The 12910-nt window shown below is 35.1% G+C and overlaps 1 protein-coding gene across 7 annotated transcripts in view; it reads right to left on the reverse strand.

Moving 5' to 3' along the window:
* Positions 1–6522: 6522 nt before the first annotated feature.
* MINDY3 (MINDY lysine 48 deubiquitinase 3) overlaps positions 6523–12910 on the reverse strand; it is an 87953-nt gene continuing 81565 nt past the window's right edge. For 6 of the 7 annotated variants that reach the window (XM_078329532.1, XM_017974079.4, XM_035306855.3 and 3 more), the window contains 2 exons: positions 10283–10354; positions 6523–7498 (listed from right to left, as the gene is read on the reverse strand). In XM_078329532.1, coding sequence (XP_078185658.1) covers positions 7349–7498; positions 10283–10354 — 222 coding nt within the window. In that variant the 3' untranslated portion in view covers positions 6523–7348. The remainder of the gene's footprint in view (positions 7499–10282; positions 10355–12910) is intronic. The other variant, XM_008999982.4, reaches the window with a different exon arrangement.

The raw sequence follows: 12910 nt of genomic DNA on the forward strand, positions 1-12910 counted from the left end.
CTTCATAGCAGATCTTTTTCATGCTTAGAAAATTCAGTTATATAATCTGACATGAATTATATAACTGTACTATGTTACATGTCAGTGAGCCCTGTATGTATTTTTCTATTGATACTGATTTTCCATAGACTGAGCTGGTGTAAATTTTGTGTGCACTTGGAAGTGTCTCCTAGGTACATGTGGCAACATCATGTCTTCTCCATTCTATCCGCTTCATGAGGAATAGACAAACATTTGCTGACCAGCTAATATGTGCTAGAATAATTTATGCTTAGTTTCTTATTTAGTATGTACAGGCATGTTAATTTAATTCTTGTGAAAGAATAAAGATGAATGTTATTTTCAACTCCATTCTATTTATGGAAGTGTTCAGTGAATCACCCAAATTCATACTAGGAAGGAGCTGGTCAGAGGTGAGTCTCACCTCTGGTCTGGTCTTCATTGCTTCGCACCTTGCAAAGTTGCCTGATTTTTGAAAGTGTGGGTGACGTTGACTGTCCTCAGGGCTTGGCACCACACTGTGGTTCACAGGAACTCAGGGGGCAGAGTATGGGGACTGTCCAGCTGGCCTCGTGTGTTAGCTGCCATGTTCTGATTGTGTGGTTCTGGGCATTAATTCATTTTCTGCACTTCAGGTGTGCCACTAATAAAACAGGGACACTCATGCCATGGGACTGTGGAAAGGCCATGGGGCAAACCTACTTACTAACTCAGAGGCACTGTAAGAAATGGTATCTGTACTGATAAACCTAAGACTGACAAAGTAATACTTGACAAACTGGGGGAGTTAATGCTGATGTTTATTATAGTGTGGCGTGTTTTTGATGGCCTTGCTTTTATGTCTTGTGTTTTTCTATTTCTTTGTCACGTCCCCATCGATTTACACTTCCTGCCCATCAGGTGTCTCTTTATTGCATCCTGCTCTGTGATTGTGAGAGGGGACATTTTAAGGTGTTGTGTCCCTGAAACCACCTCTTTGACACCACAGTTCTTTTAAATTTGCATGTAATTTTTTTTTTTTTTTTGAGACAGGGTTTTGCTCTGTTGCCCGGGCTGGGGTGCAGTGGTGCAATCGTGGCTCATTGCAGGCATGATTACTCTAAATCCATGCTCTCACTCTTGCTTGCTAAACTGCCACTGAGGCCCCCACTTTAAGTGTTCACTAAGAAACAGGCACCTCAGTGGCAGTTTAGTGGAAACCCTGAGTAGGAATAAATCCAATGAATGACCTGCAACTTTCTATACTGAAAACTAGAAAGCATTGGTAAAAGCTATTGGAGTAATATACCGCATTAATAGATCGGAAGAGTCAGTATCACAGAGTCAATTCTTCCCAAATTGAGATTTAAATTAAATGAAATCCTAATTAGAATCTCATTACGGTTTTTTTTTTTTTGTGGATTTAATGATCTGATTCTTCAATTTATATAGACAGTGAAAGGAACTGAAAGTAGCCAAAATAATCTTGAAGCAGAAAAACGAACTTGGAGGAATTAATGTCTCAGATTTCAAGATTCTATATAGCTGCAATAATTAAATGTGATGTGTGTACAAGGAGAGATGAACCAGTGGAACAAAATGGTTCGGGAACAGACTTGCAAACATCTGATTTTTAACAAAGGCTCCACTACAATGAAATAGGTTTGTTTTGTTGATAAATATTGTTAATCAGTGTTTATTTGAAAATAATGGGTCTTAGACCTGTCTTATTTCATACACAGAAATTTAATTTAAAATGGATAAAAGACCTAATGTGAAAAGTAAAACCAGAAGTTTCTAAAAACTAGGATAATAATTTGTGACTTTTCAGTAGTCAGAGATTTCTTTTAAAAGATGCACAAAAAATACCATTCATAAAAGAATGATAAATAGAAACTTACTGAGAATTTGTTCATCAAAATACAACATTAAGAGAGTAAAAAGGCAATACAGAGACCAGAAAAAGATATCTTCATTTTATATATATATGAGACAAAGGACTTATATTCAGAATATATAAAGAACTCCTACCAATCCAAAAGAAAAAGGCAACCAAATGTAAAAATAGGCAAGAGACTCACATCAGTATTTCACAAAAAAAAGAGATCCACATGATCTGTAAGCATTGAAATGGCACTTAATTAGCAAGGAAATGCAAATTAAAACTACAGTGAGATAGCACCACACCTTCAGCCAAATCAGCTAAAATTAAACGGACTAACAATACAAAGTGTTGGCGACGATGTGGAAAAACATGAACTCTCGTATTGCTGATGGGAGCATAACCTGATGCAATCTTTTTGGCAAAGCTACTTAGCCGTATCAGCTGCAGTTGAATATACTCATACCTCCCTTATGACTCAACAATTTCACCCGAGTTTCTTATCAACAGAAATGAGTGCTACATTCACCAAAAGTCATATATTATAAATGTTCAGGGTTATTTTCTTTATAAAAACCCCAAACTGGACATAAATATCCACCAACATATCCCAAATAGTATTATGAATTCATACAATGGGCAACTACAATGTAAGAAATAATCTGATGCAACAGATGGGAGAATTTCACAGATACAATTTTTAGCCAAAAAAACACAAAAAGAGTATGCGTGTTATTCTAATTATATGAAAGTCCAGAACTGGCAACATTGACCTATGACACTCCAATCTGAATAGTGATTACTTTATTAGGTGGTGTTGACTAGGAGAGGGAAGGAAGGAGGCTACCATGTTGCAGAAACATTCTCTATCTGGGCAGAGGTTACATAATATGTAGTTATCCATTGTATGAATTCATATTCCTAGGTATGTGGGCGCTTTTAATATTACTGAAAATGGTTAAAATTTTATTCTCATTACCTGTTTCGTGTCTAAAACGTTTTTGTACATTTATCTTGTATCCAGTAAGTGGCTGAATCTCATTATGAATTCTAAGCATTTGGGTGGATACTTTATTTTTTTCATTCTTTTTTCGTTTACTTTTGTGTATCTATGACTCATGTTATCTATGAATAATGACACATTCTTTTTTCTTTCCAATCATTTGATATTTTATTTTAATTGCCTTACTGCACTGGCCAGAACTTCCAGAGGACAGTGCTGTGCAGAATGGGGAAAAGGACAGTTGTCATAATCCTGAACTTGGGGAGAAAGCATTTAATATTTCACCATTAAGAATGTGTTTTTTTTTTAAACACTCTTTATCGTATTGAAAAGCTCCCTTCTAGTCTGTTTACTGAGATTTTTAAAAATCATGAACAAGTTTTTAATTATATATCAAAATGTTTTTTCTGCCCATTGAGAGAATCATGAGGTTTCTCCGTTAATGTGAAAGATGCTTATTTTTAATACTAAACCAACTTTTCACTTCTGCCACAATCCCCACTTAGTCATGATGTTATTATACACACAAACATGTATATACAATTTATACATGTTTCATATTTGATAGGATTTTTGTTCCTCTGATCATGGGGAGTATCTATTTTTCTTTTTTTTAAATGTCTTTGTGAGGTTTTAGTATTATATCAGGGTCACTCTGGATTCCTAAGATGAATCATGAAGTTATTCCTTCTACTTCCTGGAAACATTTGTTTCAGATGGGTATTATTTTTTCCTTAAGTGTTTGAAAGTATTTGCTAGTGAAGTCACCTGGGCCAGGGAGTTTTCGTTGAGGGAAGTTTTAAAATTATTAAATTTCTTTAACAGATACAGGATTTCTTGTGTCAGTTCTGCTTTTGTTTTTCAAATTGTCTACTTGATCTAAACTGTTAAATTTAATTTGGCGTAAGATAGCTCATTATCTCCTCCAGTTATTTTAATAGCCAGATGTTTCCTTTTTGATCCTGATGCTAATGCTTTCTCATTTTTCTTGATCAGTCCTGTTAGATTTATTCATTTTATTTTTTCCCAGAGACCTACCTTTTGGATTTTCTATTACATAATCAATTTTCTATATCATTGGTTTCTCCATCTACCTTTTATTCTCACAATTAAGTGTCTTTTAAGGATATTCAGAGTTGTACAAACCTCACCATAATCTAATTTTAGAACACTGCATCACCTCCAAAAGAAATTCCATAAACAGTAGCAGTCACTCCTCAGTCCTGTTATCCTACTCTGTCCCCTCTCCAGCTCCTGGCACCCGCAAATCCATTATGTTTGCCTATTCTGGACATTTTGCATAAATGGAATCATGCACACAGCCTTTTGTGACTGGCTTCTTCCATGTAGCATATTTTCAAGGGTCTTCTATGTTGTAGCCTGAGTCAGTAATTCATTCTTTTTAAATGTCAAAGTTCCATTGTATATATATATACACACAGATGCTCTTTGACTTACAGTGGCATTTTGTCCTGATTAATCCATTGTAAGTAAACATATTGTAAGCCAAAAATGCATTTAACACCCTGATATACCCATTGTAAGGGTTGAAAAATTGCTAAGTTGAATCATTGTCACTTGGAGACCATCTATACTATATTTGTATATCCATCTATTAGTTGATCAACAAGTTGTTTCCACTTTGTGGTTATTATGAATGATACAGATATGAACATTCACGAAAAGTTTTGTGTGAATATATTTTCATCATTTCTCTTGGTGATATACCTAGGAGTTGGAATTAGTGAGGCATGTGCCATCTCTGTATTTTTTTTGAGGAACTACAAAGCAGTTTTCTGAAGTGTCTTTACCACTTTACATCCCTGCCAGAGATGTGTGAGCATTCCAGTTTCTCCCCATCTTCACCAACACTTATTTTTGTATGTGTTTTTTATTTTGGCCATCCTAAGGACTACAATGTGATATTTCACGGTTTTCATTGATATTTCTCTAAGGACCAAGTAAGTTGGACATTTTTTCCTGTGTGTATTGGCCATTTGTATATCTTCTTTGGGGGAAATGTCTCTTCAAATCATTTGTCCATTTAAATTTTTGTTGTTGTTGTTATGAGTTCTTTAAGTATACCGTATTCAAACTTCTTCAAATATTTTGCTAACACTTTTCCATTTATGGGTTGTCACTTCACTTTCTTGAGGGTGTCCTTTGACACACACATTTTTAAGTCCAGTTTATCCTTGTTGTCATTTGTGTTTTAAGAAACCATTGCCTAACCTAAGGTCATGAAGATTTTACTCCTTTGTTTTCTTCTAGGGCTTTCACAATTTTAGCGTTTATAACTAGAGATATTAACCAATAATTTTAAGTTACTATTTGCAAATGGTGTGAGGTAGAGATCAAATTCATTCTTTTGTATGTGGATACTCTTTGATTTACTTCATCTTATTTTGAGTTTGTTATTGAGATAAAAGCTTAGGTTCCCGATTTCCAAATGTTTTACTTTTCTAATATACAGTATTTATTTAGTGCTATACATTTTTTTTTTTTGGCTGTCATATTTTCATTAACACTCAAGTAAAAATTATGTTCTAATTCTCATTGCATTTTCTCTTTGACCCTTTGGTTATTGATTAGTGGTCATTTAATTTCTAAGCTTTTGGGATTTTGTAGACTTACTTTATTGCCAGCATATAATCTAATTTGGTAAGTAGCCCACATGCATGTGGGAAGGAAATGTCCCCAGGGCTGTTTAATGTAGTGTTCTACAGCAGTCAATGAGATGAAGCTAAGGTCCAGTCATGCCTGCCATGTGATTAGAGACAGTTTCAGATGATAATTCTAGCTTCCAGTTGCTGACTGAAGCAGACAAGCCATGTATCCCCACCTTGCCCTGTTTAGACTCCTGAGCAAAGAATTTGTAAGTTTAATTCAATGATTGTTTTATGCCATGAAGTTCTGGGATGATTTGTTATGTAGCAATGGCAAGAGTACCATTCTATTTCATAGGCTTGATATTTACGAGAAAATCTATGCTTTTGTGTAATGCTTAAGGAATTGGGGATTATTAAACCAGAGTTTTAGAAAACAAATTCTAGCACAATATATTTTATACACATTTGGAAACAGCCAAGACTAGATTAAAATATTGACATTTTATAGCTGTAAAAGTTTAGTAGGTAGTATCTATCATACCCCTGAACAGAGTGGCAACAAAAGTTATATATAAAATCTCATGCCTTTTCGTATGCTTAATTATATTGCAATTGTGTATGAAAGAAAACAAAGCTCAAACAGAAATTCACAAATGAAATATACTGTTGAAGGTAATGTTCTGTTCTGAAATGTAGAAGAGGGTACTACATAATTGTCTGCTTTACAAGTGGAGGAAGAAAAGTATTTCTGGCTATTGTGATTTCAAACTCCTGAGCCACAAACCTATCAGGATACTGCAAATCTCTCTGTGAAGTAAACAGGCTTCTGCATCTTTGCTCACTGGTCTAGACAACTGCCAGGTGGGTTCCCGTGCTCTGGCTGGCTCAGTTAGCAGATCTCTTAGGAAAGCATAAGGCCTGCTCTTGAGGTCCTGTAAGATTTCATTAGGCATTTGTAGTGCTCTGTGCGCTCAGCATTGCTAGGTAGAAACGTTTAAAAGTACAATTGTTTCTTTTGAGCCACTGAGGTAAAAAATGCAAAGGTACAGTTAAAGAAAAAGGCATTTATTTAGGCCATGAACTAGGATCATAATAAATAATGCAGCATACTAATGTAATAACAGATGTTCTCATGCATTTATCGTGGTTATAAATATACAAGAAAGCTGGCTTATGGGGCTGTTAGAGCAAATTTGGAAAAGTGTATTTGGCAATAATACAGTAAAAGTGAACAGTGTTGACTATCAGACATTCTCTTTTCTATCAGTTTTTAGAATACATCCCTATACATCTGTGATTAAATGGTAATGGTCTCTTAGAGTTTCTATTTTTTGTGAACATGCCAGAGTTAAGTCAGTTGTCAAAAGATCCAGGCTGACAATTTATCTGTCAATATTTCCAATGAAAAACAGATTTAAAAAAAAATGAACTCTTCTGCATTTCAATGTAGAGGCTGATAGATTACAAGCCGGAATCATTCAAACAAACAATAAAATGCGCCTCAATGAAATAAAACCCCAAAGTAGTAGAAGTTTATAAATAGTAACTCTGATACTCAATATACAAATGCTATAGTATTGCATTTGTAATTTGGTAAGTAAATGACCACATATCTGACTGCAAAAGTGATGAACTTTGATTAAAGCTTAATTTTGCTAGTAAATTTCATCATACCAAGGGTTAAAATAGGATAATCTTTAACATAAAGCTTTAGGGCACATAATTTAAACATATCCGAAACACTAAAAATGTGTTTTTAATTGTTATTTACAGTTAACTAATGTTACCAGTGTTTAGCTTAATTCAGCCAATTGCCAGTCTTGACTGTCTTTCAACATCTGTTATCAAGGTCTTCCTAATAAATACTTAGGCAAATTAATTTAGTGAAGGAGAGCGATCTGTGGTCCAGAGTAACTCAATGTATGGCCATTTGGTTTGGAGACAGCGTTTAATAGGAGTATCGTCTGTCTGTAGCATGGGATCTTCAAAACCCATTACAACTGCAGTCCCTTCTACGTACATGACCTGTTGAACAAAATACCAAGGTCAATCTTAGCAAATCAAGTCTTAGCAAATTCTTATGTGCAGTGAAAAGCTTAGCAAATAAGGTATTACATATTGTTTCAAACGGAACTTTATATCTAATTTTATTTTGTTACAAATCATGAGCAAGAATATCTGTTTACCAGTTAATGTGAAAGTAAACTTGTAAATGTTATTTGTTAGCTGGCCAGGTGATTTTTAAGAATCATAAAACACATACGGACTAAGTAAAAACATTCTTCAAAGGATCTATAGCATTTGAAAGAAATGTTTAATGATCATATTTACATATAATTTATATAGGTCCTACTGCTTTAATACTGAGGTACTCAGATGCTCATGCTGCCCCATGAAACGGAGAGCTATGGAAGGAATATAGCTATTACGTGCTAGGAAAGAGGTCACTTTCTCCTTCTAACTTAAGTACTGAATTTCTAGAGCTGACAACCATTGGCATGTTTGCCATCCAAATTTGCTATTATGGTATTAAGTGTTTCTGAAATGCAATTCACGAGTGTGTTTTGTACAGCAGGAAAATCACGGAGAAAAAATAAAAAAGGATGTCAGGACAGAAAGAAAAGTCAGATACTGTATATGCAGTGGCAATGATCACATAAATATATCCTGGCAGGTGAAGACCAAGAAAAATTTTGTTCTGATTAATTTACGATGTCATATGTTAAAAAGGTATCTTGGAGATAACATACCAACAAAACCCCTAACTCATTACCAAGGGCTCACTGTGGACATGAAGGCACTCCTCAGTGATTCTGATGCTAAGTGAAAACAAACAGATATAGACTGTCCTTTTCCAAAGTACATAAAATTATGTTTACACATTCACTGGCTGATACGGATGAGTGTAATTATGTTCTTCCAAAATAAAAGCCATAAGCTATTTAATTAAGGAGCCAAAAGAAACAACTTAATTATCCTTAAATGGTAGTTGCCTCTAAAACACACTAAATACAGGAATAGAATATATTACTAGATCAGATAATTTGTGTCATAAATCTACTCCTTTCTATGAAAGCTCTAAAGATATATTTTAATGTCAAATGCATTTTTGGCATCTTTATTAATATATTAGTTTCTAGTGCTGATGAAATAAATAAATGTACCTTAAAACTATAACCCTGGCTTTTCAGTACCCAAAGCAAAAGTGCCTTTCCTGAAAAGTTACACACAGAATAGAACTCAAGTTATTAAGTTAAATACAACAGGCCCTATTTTTCACAAAGAACTTCTCATGCTAGTGTAATAGAACAGAAGTGCTTGGACAAGGTACCATGACCCACCTCCAGGGCCTCAACAAGCCTTGGATGTCGGGTGGCTCAGACTCCATCCCACGTTGCCAGCATTTGCCTTTTGTCTGTTTCCTTTTTAATAGGACCTCACTATGCAGCTTATATTTTTAGCTCCTGAGTAATGTCCATACTTTGCTTTATAGCTGTTGTATATTACCATCATTTTCACAGTTCATCTGTTTTGTTTTCTAATCTTTTTGTTAGTGTGTCAGAAGCTCGTCACAAGCATGACTTGAAAACTTACTATATACAGGTATCGTGGCTAAGCAGACCAAGGACACGAGGGTGAATCAGGAACCCAGTTCCAATCCCTGCTCTGCCAATGACTGCTGTGTGACCCTGGGTGAGTCACTTAATCTCCCTGTCAGATGCCTCATCTGTAAAATATGGATAATATTTGGCCTGTCTTGCAGGGATTGTGTGGGTGAATAATTCGTGATTATCCTATTACAAAGCTGCGCAAATGTCAAACTCTAGATGAAGCACTGATTCACACATTAGAAAACAGCATCCAAGTGTTCTTGTTGACTGTGCATATTCTTTGCTTATATATATAGATACCTGGACCTCATAAAAACATCCAGTTTATATTTTGTTATAAAGAGTAAATTTTAGTCTTTTAGATTTGGTCTAATTAAAATTATGTACTTTAATTTACACTATCTTTTTTCTGTAACCTTCCACAATTTAGATACATGAAGCCAGCATCGGTAGAGGAAATTAAAAAGGAATGTTGGCCCTTCCTTCTTTCATATTAGCTATATCTACTGCAACTGATACTTGAATAAATGCAAAGATAACAGACACTCAAAAAGGGGAAATCGATGCAACGGAACTGTTGCTTTAAGCCAGGTAAGTAAACCTGGCAGTGAATCACCTATGTGCTTTGTCAGTGGTTCACAAAGGAAAGCTGCAAAGCATAATGGGTAGGAGTATGGGCTCTGAGCTGGACTAAGTTCTACTCCCAGCTCCATCCTTTCCTGGCTGTGTGACCTGTAAAACGGGGATATACAGACAACACTTACTTCATAAGGTGGTATGAACCTTAAAGTATTTCATACAATTTCAGGTAAATGCTCAGTAAGTGCTAGCTCCTAAGGTTATTTTTTCCAATCAAAAATTTCAATGTTACCTTTCTTCCTTTAAATGGATCCGTAACATCTTTCACCGGACTACCTGTAACTTTGCTTTGGAAACACACTACATCGCCAAGGGTAGCAGTGTGTGTGTATTTAGTCATGGTAAAGCTACTGCGCTGAAGTCCAGTGTCCATCTCCAATGTAGACTAACATGTACTAGTCAAATCGAAAGATGAGCAATTCCAAAATGTGTCACTGTAGTAAAGAGACACCTGGAATACTCTTAGGTAGCAACTGTATGAGAATTGAACGTTGTTATATACTCACATACTTATTTCATCAACCCAGCTGAAGACCGATGACTACGTGAATTATCATACCTTTTCATTATAGTTTGACTGCTTCAATCCATTGTAGTGGTAGACAGTAAAAGATTCGGGACCACTGGAGCCCTATTATAAATAAAGTACTATTAAAACTTAGTATATTTATATCAGGCAAGTTCGAATCAACAAAGTAAAATGCTTGTTTTTCAAATCCTTATCCTTTGATTGAGGACTCATTTGACAAAACAAGAAACCTAGATTTATGGAATTAACTACCAGGAAGCCCTGAAGAAGATGCTGGGAGGTAGGGAAGGTTGATTTCTATTATAAGCTCTTCCACACTTAAACTTATTTTATGTTTCTAATTATGCATGTATCACTAAATTTTTTCTCGAAAGACAAGCTTCTAAAACACAAAAATAATCCCTAAAACATCTCTTTTTCTATGTAAATAATTTGTTTCTCTCAATGAACAGAGAAAAGCAGTAGCATCACTTTTACTCAGACTAAACACAATTTCAGCATGTGCCCATAATTCCAATTTGGCCCACAATATTGAATTAGTGGTTTCCTTTCCAAAAAATATCCAATATTTGAATATTGCTAACAATTAGCAAAAAGAACACTGTGAGAAACAAAAACATACTGCTTAAGGCAACTTTAATTATATCCAATAAAGAAAGGATATCCTATATATCACTAATAGACTAAACTTTTGTAGAAAAATGGTATTCCCACTATCTTAACCTTGCTTTTCAATTAGCTAAAGACTAGGTTCAACCTCCTTAACCAAGCATTCAAGGCCATTACAGGCCTGGCTCCCCATGATTTCCCTCAGGGCGTCTGGCTGAGTCTGCCTGAATAGATAGCCGTTGTCTTCCTGGCCATAACTGATGGATACAAGGATGGACATGTGGCCTTCCTTAGAATTTGTTCCAACTGAAATTAAGGGAAGACAACTGCTGGCAACTGGAGATTCAGCTCCTAGAGAAAGGCTGTGAGAATGTAGCCACTTTAGAGGGAGGGGATGGGAGGTGGAGATGCTCCCAATGCTGTTCAAGGACTTCATAAGCACCTTCCTAGCGCCTGCCTCTGCAATTCACCTTAGCTACTCCTTCCCTTTTGTGTATTTCCCTCACTTACTCCAATCCAGGTTGGGGTTCTGTGACCAGCAATCAAGAGTCTTCAAACAGTACAGGACTTAATCTACCCTTTCAGTCTTATCTCCAACTACTCACCTTTCTGAATTCTGTTTTGGACAAGCATTACTCATTCGCTCATGAAAAGATCTTTTGTTGGCCTTTGGTACATTCATGTTTTTTTTTTTTTTTTTTTTTTTTTTTTTTTTTTACTCCTCTCTAAAATGCCCTTGTCTCCTTCCTTTCCCAGACTGCTGTAAATCTTACTTTTTCTGTAGAGTTTTTCCTGAACACACTAGTTGCTTCTTTACTACATTGAAACTTAACCTTTACAACAAAAATTGTCTAAATAATTTGAGAACGAATCTTACAGTACTTTGTATCATCTTTTCTATTTCTATTTTGAAAGACTGTTTAACTTTTCATGTCTTATATTCCCAACTAAAGCCGAAACTGTGAAATTTTTTTTGTATTCCACTGAAAATGCTTTCATGAGTCAATGCAATTAGTTATATAATTTGGCTCTTGACTATCATTTTCCCGTAACTGAATATAATTTATATTCTCTATTTCCAGTAATTGGCATAAAATACAGAAATACCAACAACAGGTAGGGTAGCACAGTGGTAAAGTACATAGACTATGGGGTTAGACAGACTATGTTGGATTCCTGAATCAGCTACTAAAATATTAGTGCATGACCTTAAACAACTGTTTTAAGTTCTCTAATCCTCAGTTTCCTCATTGTCAAAATGAGGAAATATTAGTATTGAATTTAGAAGGCACACAGTGCCCGATGGAGAATATGTGCCTAGCACATGGGAGCTGCTGCTGCTATTCTTATTATAAATGGTCTTGAAAAGCTTATAAATATTCCCACTTTTTGCTGTTTTTAACAGGAATATTATCTTTTTATTCATAACTAAGAATCAACATTTCTATCAAATGTTCTGATACCAGCCTTGAAATATAATTAAAATTTTGTCTCAAAGTTTAAAATGCTATAATTCTTTATCCAGCTATTTAGAACATCAGATTCCAATTAAAAAACAAAATCTAGTAGTCAGAAGGTAAACAGAGAGGATATCACACTCAAGGGTCTAATGTTGGAAAACAAATGTTTCACGAAGCCTTTATCAAAATTTTTAAAAAGTTGATTAGTCGAGATTGTGATACCTTCAGTTACTTTTTGAACCTTACCCCTTTTAGAATTTCAACAATCTTAACAACTGCATCTTGAATTTTAGTAATTATATTTTGAAATTTTCCCTCCAGCTTTTAAAATTGTTTGTCAATCTCTCTCTCAATGGAGGTAAAATAGAAATTGGAACATCTATTGAAACAATGAAGTCCAATGCAAACTATACTGATATCTGATAAAATGACCATGATATAGATTATCTAGTTAAGTAATTTGATTTGGTGGTAAAATGCTTCACGTAGAGAGCAAAGACAGAAGGATGCATGTTGGATATAGAATTGGCTTGCCAATGATACAGACATAACTCAAAAACATTAAGGACGGCACAGCTTCTTCTGCTAT

Source organism: Callithrix jacchus, chromosome 7 (assembly GCF_049354715.1).
Source record: "Callithrix jacchus isolate 240 chromosome 7, calJac240_pri, whole genome shotgun sequence".
Lineage (NCBI taxonomy): Eukaryota > Metazoa > Chordata > Mammalia > Primates > Cebidae > Callithrix > Callithrix jacchus.